Source organism: Leopardus geoffroyi, chromosome A3, assembly GCF_018350155.1.
Source record: "Leopardus geoffroyi isolate Oge1 chromosome A3, O.geoffroyi_Oge1_pat1.0, whole genome shotgun sequence".
Classification (NCBI taxonomy): Eukaryota; Metazoa; Chordata; class Mammalia; order Carnivora; family Felidae; genus Leopardus; species Leopardus geoffroyi.
In genome coordinates this window covers 132,294,334-132,320,865 of record NC_059336.1, presented here as the reverse complement: position 1 = coordinate 132,320,865, position 26,532 = coordinate 132,294,334, and the positions used below count along the sequence as shown (strand labels likewise).

General features: G+C 54.3%; 1 protein-coding gene across 1 annotated transcript; it reads left to right on the top strand.

Annotated features, from left to right (window-relative positions):
• Positions 1-13,365: 13,365 nt before the first annotated feature.
• On the top strand, positions 13,366-20,848 carry CA3H2orf50 (chromosome A3 C2orf50 homolog). Its single transcript, XM_045447715.1, has 3 exons — positions 13,366-13,873; positions 17,781-17,820; positions 19,835-20,848. Exons 1-3 carry the CDS (start codon positions 13,644-13,646, stop codon positions 20,024-20,026), a joined length of 462 nt encoding a protein of 153 aa, XP_045303671.1. The 5' UTR covers positions 13,366-13,643; the 3' UTR covers positions 20,027-20,848.
• The last annotated feature ends 5,684 nt before the right edge of the window (positions 20,849-26,532 follow it).

The window sequence follows — 26,532 nt, the reverse complement described above, 5'->3', positions numbered from 1 at the left end:
CAGTCCCTCGCCTTCCTTCTGGAATTCAGCATCAGAGCCTCCAACAGCTGTGTGCCTGCCCAACTAAAATATTAAAAGAAATGTTTTTGTGTTACAGAATTCCTGTGCTTTGCCAGACTCACGTTGTACGTTTTCGCGACCATTTTCTGCGCTCCCCGGAAGGCTGAGAAATACACCCAGAAGGAGAGCCTAGCGGAGGGGCCGCGACAGCACTACCGATTTGCATACCCAGCACAACGAATCCGAATCCGAGGCTGCCTCTTGTCCTCACGCCTCTGTCCTTGTAAAATCACCTTCCGGTTGAAAAGAAAAAGGTGCATGGGAGCCCGACCCTGAGCCAACGGTGCCTGCCTGTCTACACCGAGAACTCCCCCGTGAGGACAGGAATCAGAACTCTCATCGGCCGGGCCCCCTCTATCTGGCTTTACTTTGTCCATGTGGCTATAGCTGAAGATGTGACTTGGGGTTACCACGGAGTTGAACCACTCACCAATTTTACAGATGGGAAAACTGACGCAGAAGAGGCAGGTGCTTTGTATACAGCAAGCAATACAAGCAAATTAAAATAAACTATTTTTAAAAGATCGATGAGTGCATAGGTTCATGTCAGGTGAATAAATAATTAAATTCCAGGGGCGCCTGGGTGGCGCAGTCGGTTAAGCGTCCGACTTCAGCCAGGTCACGATCTCGCGGTCCATGAGTTCGAGCCCCGCGTCGGGCTCTGGGCTGATGGCTCAGAGCCTGGAGCCTGTTTCCGATTCTGTGTCTCCCTCTCTCTCTGCCCCTCCCCGTTCATGCTCTGTCTCTCTCTGCCCCAAAAATAAATAAACGTTGAAAAAAAAAAAAATAATTAAATTCCAGGGGCGCCTGGGTGGCTCAGTCGGTTAAGCGTCCGACTTCAGCTCAGGTCACGATCTCGCGGTCCGTGAGTTCGAGCCCCGCGTCGGGCTCTGGGCTGATGGCTCGGAGCCTGGAGCCTGTTTCCGATTCTGTGTCTCCCTCTCTCTCTGCCCCTCCCCCGTTCATGCTCTGTCTCTCTCTGTCCCAAAAATAAATAAACGTTGAAAAAAAATAATAATTAAAAAAATAATAATAATTAAATTCCACAGGTGATAAAGCCAGCTGGAGCCAGCTTCCCCAAGTCCTGCTCGGGCCATGCCACAGCATCTGATGAGTCCGGTGGCCGTGGGATTCGTGAAGGCGTGGCCTGGGGAAAGGAAGGTCCCCTGCCCCTCCCTTTCCTGCTCTGAAGGTTTCTCCCAAGTCCTATTCATTCCTCCTGGGGGCTTAGTTTTTGAATCAACTCCGTCCTTAAACTTCACCAGATGCCCTAACTGGGCATCCACACATTGTTACCAGACTTCTCACGTCATAGGAAAGGCAATTTTCCAAAGAGAGAGAGAGGGCAAAAATGTTTCCGGTCACACTAATTTTTACATTTTCCGAACTAGCTTATGGCCCAGGAAAGTCAAAGAGCTACAAGGCCCCATCACGGATCAACCGCGAAACCAGGCAAGGAAGAAAGATGTCAGTGGTGGATGTAACTAGAGTGTATTATACTAAGCAAAATAAGTCAGAGAAAGACACCATATGATTTCACTCATATGTGGTATTTAAGAAACAAAACAGATGAACATATGGGAGGGGGAAAAACAGAGAGGGAAGCAAACCATAAGAGATTCTTAAATACAGAGAACAAACTGTTGATGGAGGGGAGGGGAGTGGGGGGATGGGCTAAATGGGTCCTGGGCATTTGGGATGATGTTGTACGTTAAGTGTTGAATCACTGAATTCTACTCCTGAAACCAGGATTGCCGTGTGTTAACGAACTAGAATTTAAATATACATTTGAGAAGAAAAAAAAAAGAGTGGTGGAAAGAATGAAGATTTTTACAGAAATAGAAACTAATGAATTGACCAAAAGAGCTTCAGTAAACACCAAAGGAAGTATTTCAAAAAGAAAAAAATTAAACCTAGAAGAAGGACTGAAATGAGCAAAGATAGCAAATATGCCAGGAAAGCAGAACCAGCACTGAGTAAATAAAAGTTATAGTTAATTTGAGGAGAAATAAAGACAAGGTGGAACTCGAATACCACGCAAAAATAACACGTAAAATTGGGTGAGTGGTTATAGTGAAAACATTCTAAAATTTGTGTATTTTATGGGGCGCCTGCATGGCTCAGTCGGTTAAGCATCTGACTCTTGATTTCGGCTCAGGTCATGATCTCACAGTTCACGGGGTTCGAGCCCTGCCTCGGGCTCTAAGTGCAGAGCATGCTTAGGATCTGTCTTTCTCTCTCTCTCTCATCAAAATAAATAAATCAACTTAAAAAATAAACAAAATAAAATTTATGTCTTTTATAGCAAATGTTTGGGTGAAGGATAGAAAAACTGCAGAACTTTACAAACAGAGTTAAATACATACGTTAAGGACAACCACTAAAAAAAATTTTTTTTTAAAAAGGCAATTTTCCAAGAGCTAAAGAAGAGAAATAGAGTTTATTTCAAAGTAATGGAAGAAATGGAAATTTAAAAAATCAGGCTAAACAGAAAGTAGGAAGTAAGATTGTGGGGGAAAAAATCAAAATATCAATAATTACAATAAAAATGGACTAAACTTGCTAGTTAAAAGACAGAATCTGTCAGACTGGATTTTTTGCTTTAGGACAGCCGTATGCTGTTTATAAAAGACTTACCTAAAACATAAGTGCTCGCATTTAAAATAAACGGATGGGGAAAGAAATCACAGGCAAATATTTATCAAAAGAAAATGAGTATAGTTATATTAATAGGAAAAAAAAAAAAGACCATGTGCTTCATAAGACAGCAGACTTATCATCTCCTGATGAAAAGCACACCAGAATGGTCTAACAGTCTTGAGTGTTACACATCTAACAACACAGCCTCAAAACAGAGAAAAACCTGACCTTTTGGGCCCTCTTTCCTCATTCACAGAAAGAAAATCAAACACTCTGGAGAACCAGCGTTGTGAGGGGTCGGGGAACTGGCGAACGGGAGTCATTAGAGCAGAGAGTGCTGCCTAGAGTAGGTGGCCATCGTCAGGGAGACACCCCCCTTGCACGGAGAGACAGGGTAGACACATTACGGCTTCTGGAAGCTTCTGGACCACTCTAGGTCCAGGGGTCCTTTGAGAAGCTGACGAAACCGACAGATCTCCTCTGTACCCCAAAACTGTGCACCTGCAGAAAACATCACAAATAATTTCAGGGGTACTGAAGGACAATCCTGAGATTTTTCAGGTTTCTGAGATAAGGAGAGGAAAGTGACGCTCCTTGAGACCATGCCGCGGAAGGAATGTCCAGAGATGGGGGGGGGGTCTCATCTTAGGGAAGAGGTCTGAGAGCCATCCTCAATTACAGAGAGGGCCATCATGAGTCTTGCTGTCAGCAGGTCTAGGGGGCAGAATTGAGACCAGTCAGTGAAGCTGACTGTGGCAGTGAAGCTTCCTTAGAGCGAGCTCAGGCTCGCTCTAAGAAAGGCACTGCTGAGAAATGCACAGGGCATGTCGTAAGGTGTGGAGCTCTCGATGGAAATGGCCCAGCAGCGGCAAGGAGAGGATGCTACAGAAGGAACCGCCACCTCCAGAGGGATGCCGGACCCCAAGACCTCAAGCTCCCCTTCCAATCCCTTAGAATCCTATGGAGCAGACACGAAAGGATCAGGTGTGGGGATAGCCCCGCCTCCTCGCTTCCTTCCACAACTGTTTACTAAGCACCCCACACATGCCAGGCAGCACCGTAGCTGGAGATGGACCTCTGGCATTTTGCCTTTAGTGAAGGAAACAGACAATGAACAAAATGACTTGAGAGTCGTAAATGAAAGCCGACGGGGGGGGGAGGCAGAGACTATCAGAGAGCTGGGTGGGAGCTCGCGATCAGGCGGTGACGAAAGGAACGATTTTTGAGCTGCGACTGAATGACAAGAGCGAGCCACGCACAGCAGAGAGCGTTCCAGAGTAGAACAGCGTGCAGACATAAGGGGTGGGGGGCAGCTTGGTGGAGCGGGAGCACAGGTGGGACACAGGTGCAGTCATGAGGCTGTGGGAAAGTTCTGTTTTGGTGTGTACTGGGAGGAATGAGCCTGTGTTGGCTGAAATGAAACCCAGGCTTTGATCGCTGAGATCGGTATAATCACTTAGAAAGTGAAAATTAGCCCTGCTGGCTGGCAAACTGAGATAAACAAGTTTTCCAATGGGACACAGATGAAGCCAACAGAACAAAGGAAACAAAGAAACCCAGGCGAGGCCAGGTTGCAGCTGCAGAAATGACTAACACTCTCCCTCGAATCGCCCGGCACGAGGCTCCTTTCCAAGACTTGAGTTCCTCCGTGGGAGCGCCCCCTTGCTGCAGCAAGCCACATACACCCACTGCGGGGACTACGGGGGTGTTCTTGTATCTATCCAGGGGGCTGCAATGTAACCAGAACCCTATTGGCCAGCATTGTTCTTACTAGCCCGAGGGCAGTTTGCTAAGAACGTTATACAGAATTTGTGACATTTCATGTTGCCTTAACCCTCTGCGGTGACCGCTATTATTACCACCTTCTTCCCAGGAAATGGCACTGAGGCTTAGCAAGAAAACTAGAAAACGGCCAAGGGGGATTTAGACCAAGCCCACCCCCACAAGGGAGCTGTATTCCCGCGGCTGCACGTGAGCAAAGCTACTCTCAGCATTTGAGGGTTGGTGAGGGCGAGAGCTGGCGCTCCGATCCAGGTCTGACCCCTAAGTGCTTGCTCTTAACCAACATATTTTACCACCTTTCCAGGCAGAAAGCCAGTGAGTGAATTTCAGCCCTCATGCAAAATGCAACTGGCCTCCCCATCTCCGATCTCGAGTGCACTTGGTCCCGGAAATGTACCAGATGCAAAAGCAAATACATTCTCCTTCCCTGGAGGCACTAACCCCTCCACCAGGGAGGGCCCCCGAGTGCACACGCACCACCGGTGTTGGGGATCGGGAGCAAACATCTTTCTTCCAGTGCACAACTGCGACACTTTAAGGGGCTTCCTCAGGTCCCGGCTGAGTTTGCGGTCTCCTGAGGACCCCTCCTGCTTTACAGATTCCCCACCAGTTTGTGGAACCCACGTGTGAGAGGCAGCTGTTGGCCTCTACCGGAATCAAAACAAGGCTACTATCGGCTAAATGATCAGCAAGCAATTGTGCACGAAATAGCCTCCTGCCCACGTTGGTTTTGCAGCCCGAAAGCTAACTCCCCCACCGCTTGCTTCAAATATCACTTCCTGTTCCGAACCACTGTCAGATCGTCTCCTTTAACAAGGCTTCCCTGCCTCCCTGGGTTAGAAGAGAACAGATTTCCACCTGAGCAGTGAGGGAGGGGCGGCAGGAAGAACTCGGGCCCCAGGAGGACTTCATGGGGGATCGTTTCCAAGCGGCTCGACTTTCCAGTTTTGAGAGAGCGGCCAAGCCCTCCGAACCCATCCCCGCCGCCCTCCCGTTAGATCTGATGTACAGACGCCTGTCCTCCTATTTTCCCTCCTGCTTTGAAAACCCAGAACGGGGACACCTGTGAGTCCTGTCCTCTTCCCCAGCCTTCGTCCTGGGAGGTGACGGCTCACTGTGGCCCTTGCGGATCTGCTCCTCGTGCGTCCAAGCTGCAGGGCTCAGGCATTTCACCAGAAGGCCGCAGAGGCAGACCCGGAACCTGGCCAACAGCCAGAGCACGGTGGCCAACGGCTAGGCGTGCGGCTGAACCCAACAGAGTCCCCTCGGCCGATGTGCAGCGAGCCCACGGAAACCACCACCCAGTGTCGCAGTGAGGAATGATGGGCTAAGTGTCGGTCTGGCCCCACCCGGGAAGCTGGGAGCCAATGCTCTCAAGTCCCGAACTCCCTGACGGCTCGCAAGTGAGGGTTTTTTCAAGGGCAACACCTGAGAAGGTGGGCGCCGTTGACTGGAGCCCTGTGAGGTCGCGTTAGAAAAACTTGTGTTGCTGCTTCATCCGGGCCCCTGGAGGTGATTCCCTGTCAGGAGCTTTGCAGTGTGAAAAATGCCTCCATTCCTCATGTTTGGGGGTGTCACCAGGTACGTCTGGTGACTATCTTTGCGGTAACGCGGATTCACTACGTGTCCTACGGGCTCCCGTGAATGATAAGCAAGCATCCCTATCTCTTGGGCTTAGGCCTACACGTCCCCCCAGCCGGGCCGGGGGGTGCTAGGACCTGACAAGATGGGTGCCGGCTTCAGTGGACCTGTGTTCCTCTGACTCTGAATTCCCACCCTCCCATCCGAACGCTCGGGACTTGTTTCCTCATCTGTAAAACAGAGAAGGGAAGGCCCATGTCTATTACGCAGGGCTCTCTAGAGAAAAAGATGTACAGATTTAGACACATAGAGTTAGGGAGATCGATGGCCAGATACAGACAGATCTGTTGTAAGGAGCTGGCCCACACGATCACAGAGGCTGACAAGTCCCCAGAGACGAGGCGATGAGCTGGAGACCCACGAGAGCCAATGGCGTAAGTTCAAGTCCAGCAGCAGTCAGGCAGGAAGAGTTCTTCTCCTCCTTCTTTCTTCCTTCTTCTCTTCTTCTTCTTCTTCTTCTTCTTCTTCTTCTTCTTCTTTTTCTCCCCTCCTCCTCCTCTCCTCTCCCTCCTCCTCCCCCCTCCTCCCCACTCCTCCTCCCCCCTCCTCCCCACTCCTCCTCCTCCCCCCTCCTCCCCACTCCTCCTCCTCCCCCCTCCTCCTCCTCCCCCCTCCTCCTCCCCCCTCCTCCTCCCCCCTCCTCCTCCTCCCCCCTCCTCCTCCCCCCTCCTCCTCCTCCCCACTCCTCCCCCCTCCTCCTCCTCCCCACTCCTCTTCCCCCTCCTCCTCCTCCCCCCTCCTCCTCTTCCCCCTCCTTCCTCTTCTTCTTCTTCTTCTTCTTCTTCTTCTTCTTCTTCGAGTTCTTCCTGCTCCGAGTTTTTGTTCTGTGCAGGTCTTCCGATAACTGGATGAGGCACACAGGTAGAGTGATCTGTTTTTCTCAGTCTGCAGATTCAGATGAGCTTGTTCTTCGGAGGCAAGCTGCCGGTGGTGGTTGTGCTTCGCTGGACTTTCATCCTCGGTCTCTCCCTCCTCGGCCACTTCCACATTCTAGACCGGATCCCCCCTGGAAGAACGAACTGAGCACGGACACTCGGTGTGGATGTGCGCCGCACTTGTGAGTTGTCAGGGCCGCTCACGTCCACCCTCCCATCCTGCCCTCACCAGCAGGACCAGGTCAGGGCGGAAGACGGTGGCTCGTCCACGGTCTCCTGGGGGTGGGGCTGGAGCTGGGACGGAGGTCTGGCGGACACAAATCCCACGCTCTGTACCTGGCCAGGCGCTCTCCTCCACACCCCCAGGCTGCCCAGCTGCTCCCAGCTCCCAGTCTCTCACCTGGGAGATGGTCGGGAGCAGCTGGAGGAGCTCGGGGGAGCCCAGGGGCAGGGGTGAGGTCTGGCAGAGCAGGCTCCTGGGGCTCAGACCTGCTGGGTCAGTCACGGGGGCTCCGAAAGCCAAGGGCAAGGCAGCCCGACCTGCTGTTAGAGTGTAATACATCCCCTTGATTTGCAAAAAGCTCCTGTTCTCATAACTCCCAATCCTATAAACCACTGGAACCACAGAGCTTGGGCTGAAGGGATCCTAACACCATGTGCTTCGGGCCCCCGCAGACCTCCTCTGGGCCAATAATCAGCCGGTTCCGTTTTTAGATATCGAGATCCCGAGGGGTGGGGGAGAGGGGAAAGAGGGTGATGGGCATCGAGGAGGGCCCTTGTTGGGATGAGCCCTGGGTGTTGTACGGAAACCAATTGGACAATAAATTATATTTTAAAAAATAAAATAAAATTGAGCTCAAATGAAAAAAAATCGAGATTCCTTCATACCAACTAGTAAATAGCTGCGCCCGATCCGCCCCCCTCCCCGTCCCCACGACTCCCCTCTCACCTCTCACTCCTGCACACCTGCAGGCCTGCAGGCAGCCTCCAGTCCTTTCTGGCTGGTGCCTGGGCCGCACCTGTGGTTGACCATTTGGGTATCACCACCCCCCCACCTCCACTCAGAGCCACTGCTGCCTGAGGGCTCCTTGTCAAGCACGGGCTTCCCCCAGGGCCACTGCTGAATTCCTTCAGGGACCCCTTCTCTGGACATCACATTCATTTCCATAGTATCTCGCCTTCCCGACGCCTGGCTTCTCACAGGGTCTGGGATAACAGAACAGGAGGAGGGAAGCGCAGAGTTGAGAGCGGACGGAGGAGGCAAAGCTACATGCTGCCCCCTGCTGCCCAAGATGTGCATTGCAATCACCTCCAATTCAACTACTTTCTCCTAAAATGCATTCAGCTGCCCATTAGTGGGAAATTACAGAATAAAGAAAATAAAGACGATGTCCCCGGAATATTTTTTTCCAGTGCTTCAAGTGCCCCCAACTTCCAGGGATCCAGAGTCTTCAGAATATAAACCACTGAGTTTATAGGTAAAACTGTTTATGTGGGATGCTTTTCCTCTGCAAATAATAATTTAGGAAGAGATCAGAAATGGCAGTCAGCAGGGGCCCTGGTCCTGGCACCTCATTTCCTGCCCATGGAACCAGTGGGGGACATGGTTTCCTGAGCACACAGGCTCTGCACCAAATCCAGATATGATCAACCACCCCTAGGAGGCGGTTATACTCCGGTGAGAAATGCAGACGTACTCTCCGACCTGAAGTGCTATGCAATTATTATTATTTATGTAGGCTTCGTGCCCAATGCAGATCCCAACGTGGATCTTGAACTCACAACCCTGAGATCATGACCTGAGTTGAGATCAAGAGTCAGATGCTTCATCGACTGAGCCACCCAGGCTCCCTGACAATTATTATCGTTAACGTAAATGTCTATCAGGGAATATTTATATTATCTCCCAGAGCCTAGATTGGTATAGAGTGCCTAATTGCTGAAAATTATCAAGGATGTTCGTGGGGAAAATGGGGACTAGTTAAGTGTTAGAAAGCGAAATCACGAAAGTGCAAAATAGTTAACACAGTGTGGCTGAGACCACTGTCCTCAAGAAAGGCCTGCTTGCAAGATTGGCCCTTCACCGGTATCTGGGAACCCAGATTTTGGGAGGGTTCCCTCCATTCCTTGATAATAGGCTCCCTATGCCTACGCTGTGCTACGATACTCCTGCTGAGAACCTGCTTTCCTTCTGGGAATCTGGAATTTGGGGACGTGCCACACGAGGTGCCTATATGACTTGCCCCCAGTGAAAGCCCGGGGAGCTGACTCTCTAAGGAACCTACCTGGTTGACAATCTTTGACACGCACGTTGCCACAACTCATTGCTGGGCAGCGTGTCCCGAGTGACTCCACAGGACAGGGTTTAGAAGCTTTTGCCTGGTTTCCTCTGGACTTTGTCTCATATGCCTTTCTCTTTCCTGATTCGACTTCCTTTCCTCTGGCCAAAATAAATCAGAGCCATGAACATTGCCATATGCTGAGTCCTTGGGAGTCCTCCCAGCAAATCATCAACCTGGGGGTGGTCTCAGAGACCCCAATCGACACCCAGCTTCCAGTTCTGGCGGGACCAGCAAAGCTGACACACTCATGCCTGGCTGGAGAGCAACATTGCCCTGTATACTGTGTGTCATTAAGATGTCCCTATCCTCTGACTCCATCATCCCATTTTGGGAATATGTCCTGTTGAAACAGTTCCACAGAAAGAGGCACAAAGATATTCACCGGAGCTCATGCTAAATCCGGAAACAAAGTAAATGCCCAGGAAGAGGGAAAATGGCTAAGTAAATTATGTCACATCAATTCTAAGAAACGGATTAAAGTGAGATGTATAAAGATCACGAAGAAACACATGAAAAGGTGTTTCCGATGTTAACCTTTTTGAAGCTGAATACAAAACGGTGGGTACACTGACAGCAAAGAAATAACAAACAGTAAGATCAAAAGGGACTCTTCCAAAGTGAAAATGGCCTGGGATGCCACGGGGGTGTGGACTTATCCACAAATAAATTAACCTTGACCGTCGCCGTAGGGATAAACTCAGAACTCTCTGGGGACTTGGTGGGAGCCTCTGGAAAGGTGTGAAAGGTGGCCCCAAGTCCTCTGGCTTTCATCACCTTGGATAAAGCGTTCAGGGTGTGCGCCTGGGGGGAAATGGAGGTTGGTGTTAAGCCAAAATTTTTATCCCGGTCGTTGTTCCAGGGCACAAGAGAGAAGCCTAAACTACACAAGCAAACACTTTCCCCACCGCAGCCCCTGCTTCCTGGAGCCCCGCCGCCCTTCCCCTGAGCCTCATTTGTCTCGTTCCCAACTCCCGCACCCCACCTCTGCACCTGCTCCCTGAGGCCCCTGGGCGCTGCCCCGCAGCGGGGAGCTCCCCCTAGGGACCCGCCCTCCGCCAGCCAATTGGGGAAGGGGCGGGGTCTACAGGAAGTGGGCGGGGCTCCTCGAGCCAGCCCCACCCACGTTTGCCCCTGAGGCTCCACCCCACCCGGTTTAGCGAATTCTCCCCTGTTGCTGGCACTTGGCCCAGTGGGGCCCCACCTGTCACTGCACCTCAGAGGCTGGGCTGTAGAGTTCTACCAGAACCTACGTTAAGGTCCTTAGGGTTGCGAGAAACCCATTAAAATACAGCCCCAGAGTTGTATATAAAGTTAAATCTCAAGATGTGGGGTGTGGAAGGGGCAATGACTTGCTCAAGGACACCCAGCAAGTCATTGGAAGAGCTGGAACTGGAACCCAGTGTCCTGATTCCCTCCAGGCTGGGCTCAGTGACACCCACCCAGAGTGGATCTGAACACTTTTCCAGGTCAGTGACTGAGGAAACAGAATGTGTTCAAGCAGCACCAGCAGGTGAAATCTCCCCCAAGCCCCCCACATTTTTTAATTTTTTTTTTTTAATGTTTATTTTTGAGAGAGACACAGACAGAATGTGAGTGGGTTAGGGGCAGAGAGAGAGGGAGACACAGAATCCGAAGCAGGCTCCAGGCTCCGAGCTGTCAGCACAGAGCCTGACGCGGGGCTCGAACCCACGAGCTGTGAGATCATGACCCGAGCCGAAGCCGGTCGCTCTACCGACTGAGCCACCCAGGCGCCCCATGCCCCCCACATTTTATTTTGAAAACTGTCACACACATAGAAGCGTTGAAAGAATGGTACCGTGAACACCTATATACCCATCACCTAGATTCTACAATGAATGTTTTGTTCTATTCGCTTTGTCACATTTCCATCCCTCTACCATCGGTCAGTCTGAAATGGTTTCTAAGTTAAATGAAAAGCCAACCCCCACAGAAATATTCAGCCTCTACACTCACCAAGCCCTGGTTCATCCTGGAAGCAACTGCTGGCCTTGTTGGTCCTGTTCCTTGTCTCCGGAGCGTGTGGCCGGGGGACCTGGGCCAAAGTACCTGAGCAAACCACGTGGCTATTCCAGGCTGTTCCAAGCTGCTCTACGTCACAGCCTGTGGTTGGCCTTACAAGAGGTGTCCCACGCGGCAGGCACCGCCGTCTCTAAACACGCTCATGGGGCCCCCTCCAGAGGTTCCAGGAGGTAGGAGCTGCCACTCCTTGGCAAAGCAGAGACCTGTCCCCGCTGTGCTGAGGGCACAGACGCCAAAGAGACAATAGCCACCGGGAAAGCCTGTTTCTGGGCCCCCGGGGTTCCACCCCGTTCATCTTCATTGGGAAAAACGTCAAGGTCACTGAATGCCAGCCTGCCTGTCCCAGCTCTGGAGCAAGAGCAGAGGAGAGAGAAGAGACAGACTCCACCCGCCCCACAGCCTCTGCTTTGGGGCTGGTTTTGTTCCAGAAGGTCACACCACTCAGCCGCCCCCTCAGGCAAGTGCTGGCGGCTGTCACCCCATCTCTGCTCCAGCCCTCTGCGCGCCCCCCCCCAACCAGTGTGGGCTTCACCGCCTCTCACCTGGGCCCCCCACAGTGGTCACTCCCCAGCTTCTTCTCCTTTCCTGATGCTTCTTTGCCCTGCAACCCCCTGGGGCTTCAAGCCAGCAGGGTCTCCCCCTTGCGCGCTAACTCGGGGCACAGCTCCGACACCTGTGGCCGGGGGGGGGGGGGGGGGGGGGGGGGGGGGGGGGGCCCACTCACCAGCCTCAGACCTCCCTGCTCTCACCTCCCTCCTCCCCCCCATACCGATGCCCCCTCTGAAATCCCCGCATTTGTGTCTCCCCAATTTTTCCACCTGGCAAGTTCTCTTCACCTCTCCTTGGTGCCTCTCTCGTGAAAACAGAATCCAGTGCGAGCTCAGGTGCGTTGGCTGAACTTGTCCGCACACCCCGGGGCGCCCTGTGCACACCTCTGTGGAGTGTGGCTTTGTCTGCGCCTAGTCGTCTACGAGTCTATTTCCCAGCTATGCAGAGCCGTGAGCGCCGCGCCCAGCTCCATCGGCCCCCAGAACAGCTTCAAGGAAAGAGAGGAGGGTCCGCCAGTGGCGGGGGACGGCCAAAAGCCGAGAGACCTGGGAGCATTAGTTCTGGGAGCAGAAGCCACGGGGGAGGGGTGTCTGAGGAGGCCAACTGAGCCACACGAGAAGAGGCCCGGGCCACAGAGCAATCCGGGCCACACTGGGTCAGGGCAGAATCGCAGCCAGAGGTTCAGAACCGGAATCCCCACCTGCCGGTTCTCCTTGTTTCCTTCAGAGGATCCAAACAAACTCAAGGCCGAGTCTCAGTTAGTGACTGAGTGACCTTGGGCAGTCACTTAATCTTGCTGGGGAGGGCCTCGGTGTCCTCATCTGTGGAACGGGGTTGGAAATACCTGCCTCGGATGATTGGGAGGGTTCAGCAAGATAACGGATAGCGCTTTGCAAACCCTCCAGCTCTGCGGAGCCAGAACAGGCAGTCATCGCACAGTATCACTAATTTGCCCTTGCCTGCCACAGGCTCACACCTCCTCCAGGGAGAAGGGGACATTACACCGGTACCCGCCCTGTGCCCTGTCGTCCACACTTCGTCCACCTTCTCACGGGAGCCCTGCATCCACGGGGGAGCCGAAAGGATTAGGGTTGCCAGTTCCCAGGCTCCCAAAGGGGCAGGGGCTGCTCAGGGTCATGTGGCAGTTGGGAGGCTGGGCCCAAAGCCCCACATCCTGTCTGGGAGCCAAAACAGGTGTCTTTTCTCACCGCCCCAGAAGTCTGGGCTTTGATCCCTCTCCGTATTTGATCCCTCTCCCCTTATGCCGTATCGAGGTCTCCAGCCAGGCGGGCAGGGGACAGAACTGAGGGGCAGCTGAGTTGGGCCCTGCACAGACATCTCACACACACACACACACACACACATACACGCCCTTCCTTTTCTTTCCTGCGCTCACGTGGGTGCCGCCCAGTTCCCAGGGCAACAGTCAACACAGACAGAGGCTGAAAACGAAGCTGGGCTCAAGGGCTGTCCCACCACTCTGAGCTTGGGGTCTTGAGGGGCGGCGACCCCTGCCAGGCTCCCCTGGGGTTCAGAGGGTGGGGGGATCCCAGGAGGGTTCTGAACTCAGACAGGAGACTCTCTGTCTCTGTCTCTGTCTCTCTCTCTCTCTGTCTGTCTTTTGTCTGTTTCTCTCTCCCTCTGTCTCTGTCTGTCTCTCTCTCTCTCTCTCACACACACACACACACACACACACACACACACACACGGATCCATGGGGAGTCACCCGCACCCTGGGTTCCAGAGAACCACATCTGCTGGGTACCGGCTCCCCTCCACCAGGCCGTCCGCCTTACACACCCCCACTGCCCGGAGCGGCCCCGCGGTGGGCAGGGGTCTCGCTGGCGGTCGCCGAGCCCCCCAGGCCCCCGGAACTGATGGTGTGCAGCAGGATCAACTGTGGAGGGAGCTCCTGGAGGCCGAGAGACGGGGCCAGCAGCGCTGGTGAGTGCTCTGCCTGACCCCCAGCCCAACTCAGGGGCTAGGAACCTTCTGGAAACAGAGAGACAGATGAGAAGGAGTAAGCCAGGCAAACGGTGTTGATGGAGAAGTGCTCGGGGCCAGGGGGCCGGGAGCCCATGCCTTGGCCGGACTTGAGCCAGAGGGTGGGAGAGGTGGGCAGGGGCCAGGTGACCCGCCTCGTTCATTCTGGGGTCCCGTCTGCCTTTGGAGTGGCCCCACCGGCTGGCGCTCCCGGGACTGACTGCGGGGGGGCCGGCCAGGACACAGGGGGGGGGCGGGGGCGGCTTTCTGGGGGAGCCCTGGCCCTCGGACCAGGGGAAGGACGTCCCTGCAGGCACCACTCGGTCCAGACGCCGTTAGGAGGGCCACCTTGTCGGGCCGCGACACGGGACGGCCTGGGCCTGGCTCCCGGAGCGTGCACTCTCAGGACAGGGCGGCCAAAGAGCTGTGACTCTGTCGTGGGGAGAGAGGCGCTCCGAGGGCCTCAGGGACGACACGGCACTCAGGAGGTAGGGGTGACGCGTCTCCTGCCTGCATGATTAACAGAGGCGGCTCTGGGGTGGAGACTCGGAGGGCCGGCTGGCTTTCAAGCCCCCGAACCCCGTCCAGGTGGAGCCGGACATCAGTAGTCCAGAGCTGGGCACTGGACCCACAGGGACAAAAAGCAGAGAGGTGGCCAGGAGTGGAGGGGAGGGAGAACGGAAGTGACCACCAAGAGCCACGGGGTTTCTTTTGGGGGCGACGGACATCGTGGCGATGGTGCACAAGTCAGAATATACCGGAAACCACTGGACCACACACTGTAGGAGGATGAACCTTATGACATGTGGATTTGATCTCGAGTGAACCAAAAAGGAAACCGGTGAACAGAAAGAAAAGAAACTGGCCCTGGAAAGGTGATAAGCTTTCCCTGGAAGGGCATGACGGGTCTCCAGCGGTGAGGTCATAGCACAGAGCTGGCAACGTTCAGTCGCTGGACGGAAAAGTAGCCGGGAGACTGAGAAAGTCTGCCAGAGAAGAAAGGGTCCCAGAAACCAAGAGGACAGGGTTGAGGGAAATCCAGAACCGTTCAGCCCAACAGAAATACGAGTCACAGGCGTACTTTTCCATATTCTAGTAGCGACCTTAAAAAAATGTAACAAGAAATTAGGAAATCCATTTTAATAACACACGTTTTTGTGTTTTTTATTTATTTTTGAGAGAGAGAGAGAATGAGGGAGGGGCAGGGAGTGGGGGGTGGGGGTGGGACAGAGGATCGGAAGGGGACTCTGGGCTGACAGCAGCGAGCCGGATGCGGGGCTTGAACTCATGAACCGTGAGGTCATGACTTGAGCCAAAGTCGGACGCTCAACCGACTGAGCCACCCAGGCACCTCTTCATAACATATCTTACCGAAAATATTATGTTTTGGGCATGCAGTCAATATTTTAAAAAGAATTAAAGAGATACTTGCCTCCTTCTTTGTACCAAGTCTGTGAAGTCCGGTCTGTATATTTTGCACTCACAGCAGACCTCGACTCACAGGTGCTCGGTAAACCAACCTCCTGGGGTTTTATAGACAGAGAAACTGAGGGCCCAAGAACACAGTGACCTCGTCAGGGCCACACAGCAAGCGAAGCGGGCTGCAGGCAAAGCCAGGACAGGGGCCCCGCGTTCTCTCCTCATACCCTGCTGCCTCCCGCTAAGTCTTAGCCAGGCTCTGAGGCCAAGGCCCGTGCCTTCTGTCAACTCAAAACCAAAGCTGTTGAAACGTGGCTCCCTCGTGACAGGAGAGGGGGTGATGGTGGGGCGGGGGAGGGTCAGGACACTTGGGGAAGATGGAAGGAAATGAACGGGCAGAGCGGGGAGAGTGCGGCATAGAAGGGCAGAGGGGAAACAGGCCCCCAGGGAAGGCTCGGGCAGGAAGGTTCCAGATGTCTCCAGACGGCTATACACAGGAGACTCAGTTCAAAGCCTGAGCATGGAGTTTGAACAATCAGGCAATTTGGAGAACAACCAAAAAGAACCTCTAGAAATAAAAATCTGTAACATGGAAATACAAAACACAACTGGAATGAGGATTCATAAACTCAGATAGACGCGTTGCAATTACTCAGAAAGACAAGAAGCGGGACCCCACGGAGGGATCAGAACCCTAGAGAACAGAACCAACATACCCTTCACCAGAGCTCCCCAAGGAGAGACTGGGAGAGATGAAATATTTGAGGAGAAAATGTCCAAGAACTTCCTAGAACCAAAGAAATGCATGCCTCCACAGACACTGGAGGATGTGCTCCACGGCAGGAGAGTGAACAAGGAAGGCAGGCCCGGGATTCAGAAAGAGAGAATCCCCGGAGTGGAGGTCGGGACGGCAGGAGCAGGTCCTGGGCAGCAGCCCCGGTGGGCACTGGGCGACCCGGGCTCCTGGACGGCGGCCTCCGGAGAACAAATGTGAGAGAGACAGCTGATTACCTGTTGCATCTGATGGTGCAGAAAATCATGCCGCAAGGGGCTTCACAATTTTGTCGGAGGGCTTGGAATCAGTGATATGAACAGAGAAAGCTAAAAAAACAAAGGAGAAAAGATGGGAGGGGCGTCTGGGTAGCTCAGTCCGTTGAGCGTCCGACGGGCGACCCGGGCTCCTGGACGGCAGCCTCCAGAGAACAAATGTGAGAGAGACAGCTGATTACCTGTTGCATCTGATGGTGCAGAAAATCATGCCGCAAGGGGCTTCACAATTTTGTCGGAGGGCTTGGAATCAGTGATATGAACAGAGAAAGCTAAAAAAAAAACAAAGGAGAAAAGATGGGAGGGGCGTCTGGGTAGCTCAGTCCGTTGAGCGTCCGACTCTTGATTTTGGCTCAAGTCATGATCCCGGGGTCATGGGATCGAACCCTGTGTCGGGCTCAATGCTGAGCACGGAGTTTGCTTAAGATTCTCTCTCTCCCTCTGTCTCTCTCCCATTTGTTCTCTTTCTCTCTCTTTCTCTCGAAAAAAGAAAACAGGGACAAGATGTGATTATGAACCCTAGAAAAAAGTTTAAGCCGTACAAGGAACTGAGCTCATGTGATCTTAGGTAGTTGCTCCATGAAGATCCTTTACAGAAACCCGAGGATGTAAACCATACATATCCATTGAGCCAAAATCTAGCACAGAATAATTTTGGAGGAAGTGAGGGGAAGGAAAGGGGCAAGAGAGCTAACTCAAAATCTCCCATAATTGAAAGTCCACAGGTACGCTCACAGTTTCAAAAACTCAAGAAAGGGCAACCTAGGTTTATTGTTCCAGAACATGGTGGCGGGACGCCCAAAGAAACGGCCAAAGCCGTGGAAACTTGACCCCAGGCTGGGGGCGCTCAGGGGCTGTGAGGACGGGGGCACAGAAGCCTGTTTTTATTATGTCTTATGGAATTGTTCAACTCCTTAGGAACAGATTAAAATACAAATTACCCTAGCAACACAGGTAATGCCCTTCTCCTCGTGATCCCTGTGTCTGTCCCTGTCCCCTGCCCCTTCCCACCTTCCTCTGCCGCGCGCGCCGGACGCGCAGTGGGCGAGCGGAAACTGGTTTTTCTTCACAAAATACTCGGGGGCTCCCCTGTGGCCCTAAAGATGCAGAGGCACCCGGGGGGGGGGGGGGACTCGCACCACTGGGTTTCTCACCGCGGGCTATGTCCCCTGGCACCGTTCATTCCACCCAAGGAGACGTCAGGAATGCTGGAAATATTTGTTCGTTCTACAGGACGCGCGCCGGCTGCGTTTTCCGTGTTTGTTTCACTTGATCACGGAAGCTCCTTCCATGACGTAACACGTGCATCAGCGGCCTCGACTCATTCCCTTGACGCCGCGAAAGTCCCTTATAAAAAATGCCACAGGGAGATGTAACACTGCCCACGTGTCTTCCTTTCCAGGGCTCAGAACTGGAGTTTCCTGAAAGACCACGATCCCCTGGTAAGGCCGGCGATGTTCCTGTCGCGCACCCTTGAACCGGGAATGTCCCCGCATTCATCTGACATTGACTGAGGACCTACTGTGTGTTAGATGCTGGAATGTGCAGAGACAAAACAAAAAATACTCTCTTGTTTCAAGACACTCGGGGTCAGGGGAAGGGAAAATGCTTCGAGCATTTAGGTATTAGTTCTCCCCAGTGTTTCTTGATTTTGTGAAGATGAACCAACTAGAAATGTTTTCCCCCGTATGAGGATGTCAGCCACGTGTAGCGAGGGGTGTGCGCTGTTTCCCGTATGGAGAATGAGCTTGGGCGGGCATATTTGTAAGCCGATTCCCCGCTTTAACATCGCCACCTCCGATCGATCCTGCATATTGCTACCGGAGTAATTTTCCCAAGCCACAAAACTGGCCACATCCCTCCCCTGCTTAAAATCTTCTTAAAATACATCTGCGTGTCTCGGGGTGGCTTACAATGCTTCTCGCGATCTAGCCCTGCCTGCCTCCCCACGCTGACCTACACGCTGTTTTGGTGAGGCCTCTGTGCATGCTGTTCCCCTGCCTGGCGTGCCCTTCCCACCTTGTCCGCGTGAGGGGCTCTTAGGTCTTGGTCATCCTTCAAGACCCCACTCAAGTGCCTCCTCCTGTGACATCTGTCCTTCCTGGGCGGGCTCAATCAGATCACTCTGTTCTTGACTGGCCAGCGTATCCAACCCCCTCCTTTGGTAGAGCGCGTCGTGTTTCAAAGCTCAGTTTCACCAGGCAGTGGGCTCCCTGAGAAGGGACAAACATAGATGGCTTCATCGCTGTACCCCACCCGCCAGCTGTGCCCTACCCCCCAGCGTCCAAAAAATAGTTGGCTCTCCGTTAATGTCGGAGGAGTGCCCCAATGGGAGAATGAATCATGAGACCTGAAATCCTACACTGAGCTCCTGGTCTGGGCTCCCAGCCCCCGGAGTCCCCCTGCCAGGAGCTAGGTGTTAGCCACCCGATCACCGAAACCTGCGTCACGTCCAAAGGTGGGGCCACCCCGGGCACGGGCCTTCCTCAGTGAAAGCCAGCATCCTATTATTTCACTGGCCCTGCAACTTTTATTTGACACGGGGTAGCACGGAGTTAACCCTTGTTTAAACAAGGGCTCACCCGATTATGCTCAGCTCATGCATTTACTCACCTTTCAGTCACAGAAGTCACCAGAAACACGTGCGCAAATGTCCAGAGCGGCACCCCCAGACTGGGAATCAACCCCCATGCCGTCCGCGGCAGCAGGGGTGAATGATGGGGAATGTTCGTGCAAGCCACGCAGTGGCACGTGGGGTAGCAAGGGCAACGAATGCGCTGCAGCCACACCCAGAAAAATGTGGATGAATCCGGAAAACGTTCAGGGGAGAAAGGAGCCACGGTCTTTTTAAGATAAAAGACAAGACAAAGTTCAACCCCGGGCAAACCCGGGAATTAGAGAGGGAGCCCAGGACGCGGCGGGGGTGGAGACTGGCTGCGGGGTCGGGAGGAAGCGTGTCCGGGTCCTGTGGTCATTTCTCGATCTGGGTGCGGCTGCCCAGACAGGCCCACGTCGCGGCGGCTTGTGGAGCTGCACGGGCACGATTTGGGGACGTTCCTGCGTGTGTGTTAGACTTCGAGTAAAAGCTCACCCCGAAACCAACCCTCTGCGCTCCCACCGGACGTGAGGCAGTGTCTCGGGTCACGGGGATAGAGAGAGGAGTCAGATCCGGTCCCTCCCGGGTCCCTGGAGCTCAAGCATCAAAGCGAAGGGGTCAGGGGAGCGGCCGAGGTAGGGAGCCCCGGGTGAGGAAGACGCATTTGGCCATAGATGAGGAGTCTCGTGACCCTTCTGGGCTCCCAGGTGAGAACTGGGACGGAAGCAGCCGGAGAAGGCAGCCTGCTGAGGCCACCTGCCCCCTGCTCCCTGTGTCCCCTCCCCTGCTAAGGGCTTGGCTGCCTGCAGGCCTCTCCTGCATTCCTTGCCGCCTGTGACACAAACTCTCCCCGCTCTCAGGGCGAGAAGAAGGCGCCTGTGACGTTGCCGGAGAACATGCCTTTCTTTTCCGACACAGTCCCCAGTTCCACGAACCAGGTTGTGGGCAGCAGGGTGGACACGCCCCTGGGGCAAACCCTCATCGGCATGGACTTCTTCTTCGTGGAGGGGGTCCGGAAGAAGAAGCTGGAAGCCGAGCTGCAGCCCGTGTAGGAGGAGGAGGGCCAGGGCCGGCGGGCCTGCCCCAGGTGGGTGTGCCAGTGGCGCGGGCTGGCCGAGGCCCGGGTCAACCGCCCACGCGTGTCAACCAGCCCCGCCTTCCCTCCCTCGCGGCCCTTCCGAGCGCCGCACTGGCCCATTTTCACACACGAGATCAGAAGGACTCCAGGAACCCGCCCAGGGTCATAGAGCAGGCGGCGGTTGGGACTCCCTCGCAAGGCCGGTGACGGGCCCTGTGTGGCGTTGAACAGGTTGTTCAAACCCTCCGTGCCTCCATTTCCCCACCTGTAGCCCGGTGCGTTTGTTTCCCCTTAACGAATGGCCACCCAGCGAGTGACAGAAAACAGCACATATGTATGATCTCACCGCGCTGGGCGTGCCCGGGCCTGGTTTGTTTCTGGAGGCCAAAGGCCTTTTGCGGGTAGGGTAACATATCCGCGGGCCCCAGGGATTAAGACATGGGCGCCACCGGTGGGCCAGGTTTTCTGCCACCGCATACAGAGGTAATAAAAGTACTGATTTTATAAGGTTGAAATGAGCTTCCGCTCAGAGCAGCCCCCCGACCATGGCCTGAGGGTGTGTTTGCGGAGGACGCCCCTCTTTTGGGAGGGAGAGTAGCATCCCGGCGAACCATCCAGGGAAGATGTGGGTCCCCACACAGGGGCCGTGGAGACGTCCGCTCCCGGGTCAGTCTCTCCGTCTCCCTCGTCCCCGTGTGATGGTCTGCGAGGTCACGGTCAGGCTGGAGCTGAGCCGGGAGGAGCCGTCCCACGGAGCCCGAGCTGAGGCCCCGTCAGCTGCCCCTGGGAGCCTGTGACCCGGACCCACTCCAAGCCCCCTGTGCTCCGGGGAGGACACGGAGGGGCCCGGGCCCGGGCTCAGCCACAGCAGGAAAGGGGAGCAGGGCGCCTGGGGTCCAGATGGGGTCTTTTTTATGTTTATTTATTTCTGAGACAGAGAGAGGCAGAGGACGAGCAGGGGAGGGGCAGAGAGAGAGGGGGAGACACAGAATCCAAAGCAGGCTCCAGGCTCCGAGCTGTCAGCACAGAGCGCGACGCGGGCCTCGAACTCACAAGAGCAGTGAAGTCATGACCTGAGCCGGCCAGGCACCCCCTGATGGGGTCTTATTTCCATTTGAGAGAGAGGGTGAAGCAGGAGATATTCTGGGAACTCTCAGGAGGTGGGAAGGGTCGAGGTTAAATGCAGATGCGGGGAGAGGAGCCCAACAGACCAGAGGGAATCATCCAGAATCCAGAGCTTCTCTGCCTGCCCCTGGAGGGAGGGAGGGAGGCCCGGGGACGGGCGTGGGCTCCGCCACTCCCTGGGAGAACAGCCACTTACGGGACAATGCGATTGTTGAGCACAGGCTCTGTGCTTGGCACAGGACCTGAATGGTCTCTTTTATAAGGATCATTGTCACCATTTGAGAGGTTTGGAGACTAAGCCAAAACTCCATTCCGTCCGGCCAGGGTCCGGACTCACCATCCTCTCCTCTCCGGGCCTCAGTCTCCACAGCTATAAAATGGGGGAGGAGGGACTGATTCCCAGGACCTCGCCAGCTCAGGGCTGTACCTCTGGGCACGCAGGGGTGCAGGGGGTACCGAATCCTGCCGGTTTACAGGTGCATGCGTTGGTTGCAGTCGTGCTGAGTGACATCCCACTCCGTCTCTGGCTCCCGGGTCCCCATGATCTTGACTGGCTCGGCTGGACTTGGCTCGAAGCTGCAGGTGGGGTCCAAGTCCGTCCATATGTCTCTCATTATCTCGGACCCACGGCTTCCTGGGGCATGTTCTCATGGCACACGCGAGGCTTCTGCGTGTGCACATCCACTGACGTTTCATCGGCTAAGCAAGTCACGCGGCCAAGCCCAGCCTCACCAGGGCAAGAACGCACACTCTGCCCACAGCGGGAGCATCAGAAGGCAAATCTTGGCTGAATAATCGTCCCAACTACGATACAGAGGATCTGACCAATTCCATGAGGGCCTTTGGGCAAGAGTTAGTTCTTTGTAAACTGAGCTGGTCCTTGAGAAAAGGTCAGGGAGATGGGGGAGGGGAGGGCTTTTCTGCTGGATGGGAGAGACAGTGCCAGAAAGGGCTGCAAGGCACGGTGGGGGGCGGGGGGAGGGGGGGCAGCCGGGAGACCAGCGCTGAGCAGAGAGCCCTGGGGAATAGCCTCGTTCTGCACCCCGCCTGTGCGTGGTACCATCACGGGAGACCCCTCCTCACGGCCGGCCAGTTGTACCTTCCCTTCCCTGCCACGTCTGCCCTCTTCTTGAGAGGATGCCTGCTTCCACCTTCCCACAAACTGGCCACATCACCCACTGGGAGCCAAGAAAATCGGGGCCACGGGGCATCTGCTCTATGTCTCCTTTGGAGCAGAACGAAGAAGTCTGGATGGACCAGGAGGAGAAGTGGGTACCAAGCCAGCACCAGCAAAGGCACCAGTAAAGCTGAAAGGGGCATTAGAAACAAGGAGATGAGGCCAAGGCCAAGGCCAAGGCCAGGAAGAAGCTGGATACAGCTAATGAGATAGTGAGGCTGCCTTTTTTTTTTTTTTTTTTTTAAGTAGGTTTCACACCCAGCGCAGAACCCAGTGCGGGGCTTGACATCATGACTGCGACATCAGGACCTGAGCTGAGATCAAGGGTCGGATGCTTCGCCCACTGAGCCACCCAGGGGCTCCTCTGTCCTCGCTTTATCACTGTCACTGCTTCTCTGAGCACACCCCTGCCTCATTCTCCTCTCTGAGGCAGAACCAGATTCTCTCCTTATATGCAAAAAAAAAAAAAAAAAAAGAGAGAGAGAGAGACCACTTTCCAGGAAGCATACAGGGTGAGTCCGGACTTCTTCCTGTTCCAGAAAGCGAGGAAGTGTTCAAAACGGGATGGGGGAGCATGGAAGGCATGGATGGAAGAGTCAACTCGAAGGGGCTCCCACTGGCCAAATTTGGGACAAGGTGACTTTCAAAATGATGCCCATACCTCACTGCCCTTACAACTTCCAGGCAAAGCCAGTGCCCACAAATCCCATCAAAGAATAATAATAATAAAGAAGCCATGTGTTCATATCAATAAATGTTTTCGATCTTAAGCAGAGGAAGAAAAGCTCTTCTCTACTGGAAACCGTAGAATAAATGATAAAAACAGAAAATCACCGTTTTATCACCGACTTCAGTAAGAATCAGTAAAAGACACTAAACGCACTGGGTAAAGATTCACAGGGAGTGATAAAAGGTGACGTCTGGGAGACTCCCCTTAACCATGTCGTTAAACTTATCCTAACAAGAATACAGCTGACGTTATGTGGTGTGACCCGCTTCCTGCCTGATGGGACCCCCTGTGGAGGAGCACCCACGTGGGGAGCACTCCCCCCCCCCCCGGCCCCCTATAACCTGAGCCGCATCATGAAGACACGCTAGGCACAACCCAACGGAGGGGGGGGGCATTCTGCCGAACAGCCGGCCCTGATTCTTCAAAACGTCAATATCAGGGTGCCCGGGGGGCTCAGTCAATCAAGCGTCTGACTCTTGAATTTGGCTCAGTTCATGATCCCAGGGTCATGGTCAATTGAGCCCCACAGAGGTCTCCACGCTGAGCATGGCCTGCTGAAGATTCTCTCTCTCTCTCTCCTTTCCCTCCCCACATTCCTCTGCACACTCTCTCTCTTGCTATAAAAGATTTTTTAAATAACTAAAAAAATTTTTGAAAAGTCAAAGTCGTAAAAGACATGGGGTGGCTGAGGATGTGATCTACATTACAGACAGCACAGAGCACATTCTGGACCAACTCCCACGACAAAGCAAAAGTCTCTAAAGGACACTTTGCAGACTAAAGTCAGAGAACAGGCACTAAATATTAGACAATAGCCCTGTACCAATGTTAAATGTGCACGGCGTGATAACCACATCAAGGTTATGTAGAATGCCTCCCGTTCTTTTTTTTAAAATGTTTTATTTATTGTTGCAAGCGAGAGCGAGGGTGAGTGGGGAGGGACAGAGAGAGAGAGGGAGACGCAGAATCCGAAGCAGGCTCCAGGCTCTGAGCTGTCAGCACAGAGCCCGATGCAGGGCTTGAACCCACAAACTGTGAGATCATGACCTGAGCCAAAGTCAGACGTTTAACCGACGAGCCACCCAGGCGCCCCTGAATGCCTCCCATTCTTAAGGGATGTACGAGGAGCAGTTAGGGGGAAAGTGTCAGGATGTCTAAAACTCCCTTCCAAATGGTTTGACCACAACAAAATGTGTGTGGTATGTAAATAGAAACAAAGCAAATGTGGACAAGAATGTTAACAATTGATAAACCTAAGTAAAGAGCCTATGGATGGTCACTGAAGTGTTCTTGCAACCTTTCTGTCGGTTTGGGAATCTTAAAAACAAACACACACACATGGTGACAGTGGAATGGCCACAGCCAATGGTTCCTGGGTTGACGGCTCCCCTACTGAAAAGCCGGGATGATAATGGAATCCATCAGCGCTCAGCCCCGAATTCCCCAGGAAGATGTTGTGTGACCAGCTTCCGAGGTGGGGGTCAGGCTGGTGTGACAGGTTGTCACCCATAGGCTGTCACCTGTCTAACCGTGTAGATGGAGAAGCAGCAGAGGTCTTCCAGATGGGGACAGGTGTTGTGGGCTGGAGAGATACCCCATTGGGTGTGCACTTAGCCCCTATCCTGGCAACTCCCCACCCGCCTAGGATACAGAGGAGTCCCCAAGGTCAGCCACTCGGATGGACCAACATGTTATGGGATGTCCCAGCTGGGACCTGGGGCCTGGGGCTCCCCACCTTCCTGCAGGGCCCAAACCTGACTCCACCTAGAGCCACCCTCTCCCCACAGCCTCAGCAGCAAAGCCAGTATTCACGAATCCCAAAAATACTTTGCTAGTTTGCACTCGGTAGGGAATCACCATAAATGAAACGCCTACTGTGTACTTCGCAGGAAATTTGTGAGGTGCGTAGGATTATCCCCATTTTAAAATGAAGAAATTGAGGCCTAGGGAGGCTAAGGGCTTGACCATCTCGTGTAGCCGGTGAGGGCCATGCTGGGAAGACAGCAGAGGTTTGCAGGATGCCTGGGTCCCGCGCCCACATCAGCCACGTCCGGGGCTTCATGCAAAGCAGCCAGAAGCTCACAGCCGGGGGAGACCCTCTTCCTACAGCCCCACTGCAGCCGGCGGACCCCCAGAGCTGGCGGCTTCTGTCTTCGGCCTGGTGGTTGTTTGTCCCACACCGGAGAAGGAGAGCTGCGTCTCACAGAGCTGCCTTGGGCAGAGAGCGCTTCCAGAAGGGAAGGGGCAGGCTGGGCCCCGGGCTGGAGCCACTCTCTCCTGGAGCTGTCCCTGCGGAGCCAGGATGAGCAGAGGGAGAGCAGATGAGGAGGGAGAAGAGGGAACCGCAAAGTGGAGAAAGCCTCAGAGCTTCAGCAGGTAAGCGGAGCGCCATGATGCAAGCCACGCGGCAGGCCCTCTGCAGATTCTAGATGCTTCTACCGTTGTCACTCCTGCTACTGCAAAGCCTTTGATGCTTGTGAGAAGGCTCCTGACTCCCCCGTCTTACTTCCTACAAGCAGCAACTGTCTGCTGAGGAGCAATCAAACCCCACCGCACGTACGAAAGCAGGAACAGCTTGCACCCACATCACATTGTCTGAGAATGCGCTGGGTTCACTGAAACCAGGGGGGGCACCTAGTCAGCTGTGTGGGTTCCCCTTGCCGTGACGCCTCCACAGCCCTGAGACACAATCCCGGATCCAGACAGAGCAGAGGTGCTCCCCGTCGGTGCTCCTGAGGGCAGGCTCACCACCTCCTTCTCTTCCAGGGGTGTCCTCTGCCCCCCTGTGTGGTGCCTGGCATGCTCGTGCCCTCTTCCGTCTCCATTCTTAGCCGCTCACGGGACAGAACCCAGAACTCAAAACCACAGGTCCACGGCCAAGTCCAGATGAGTCCTTTGGTTCAGAGCAGCAGGGCACTCTGGAAGGGTCAGGGAGAGCGGGTGTGGAGGGCGGGGAGTCCCCTTTGCCCCGAGATGGTCGCAGACACAGCCGTGGTGATGTCTCTGCCAGACTTCCTGCAGCCTTGGTCCTCGCAGCTGGCCCCTGGCCCTGGAGCTCAGACACTCTCTCTCTTCCCCACGCCCTGGGTCCCGGGCCCGCTCCAGTCTGCCCATCTCCTTGCACTGGGAGCCCTGCAGCCTGTCTGAGCCCTCCGTGCTGGAGGGAAATGAGATGGGAAACTGTGGGGAATAGGCTTAGAAATCCCCCGGGCTTACACCAGTGGGTTAACAAGGCATAAAGAATTGCAAAGCCATAGGGTGCTCTCACCTAAGTTTGGGTAAATGAGACAAGACCCCCAGAATAGAGAGGGAGGGGCAAAGGCCCCAGAATAGAGAGGGGGGCAAAGGTCCCCAATACAAAGGTATATGAGGTAAGCAAGATGAGGCGTTCAGGGCAGAAGCGCCCCCCAACTTAGTACTATAGCAGGAAGCTGCTTACACAGGAAGG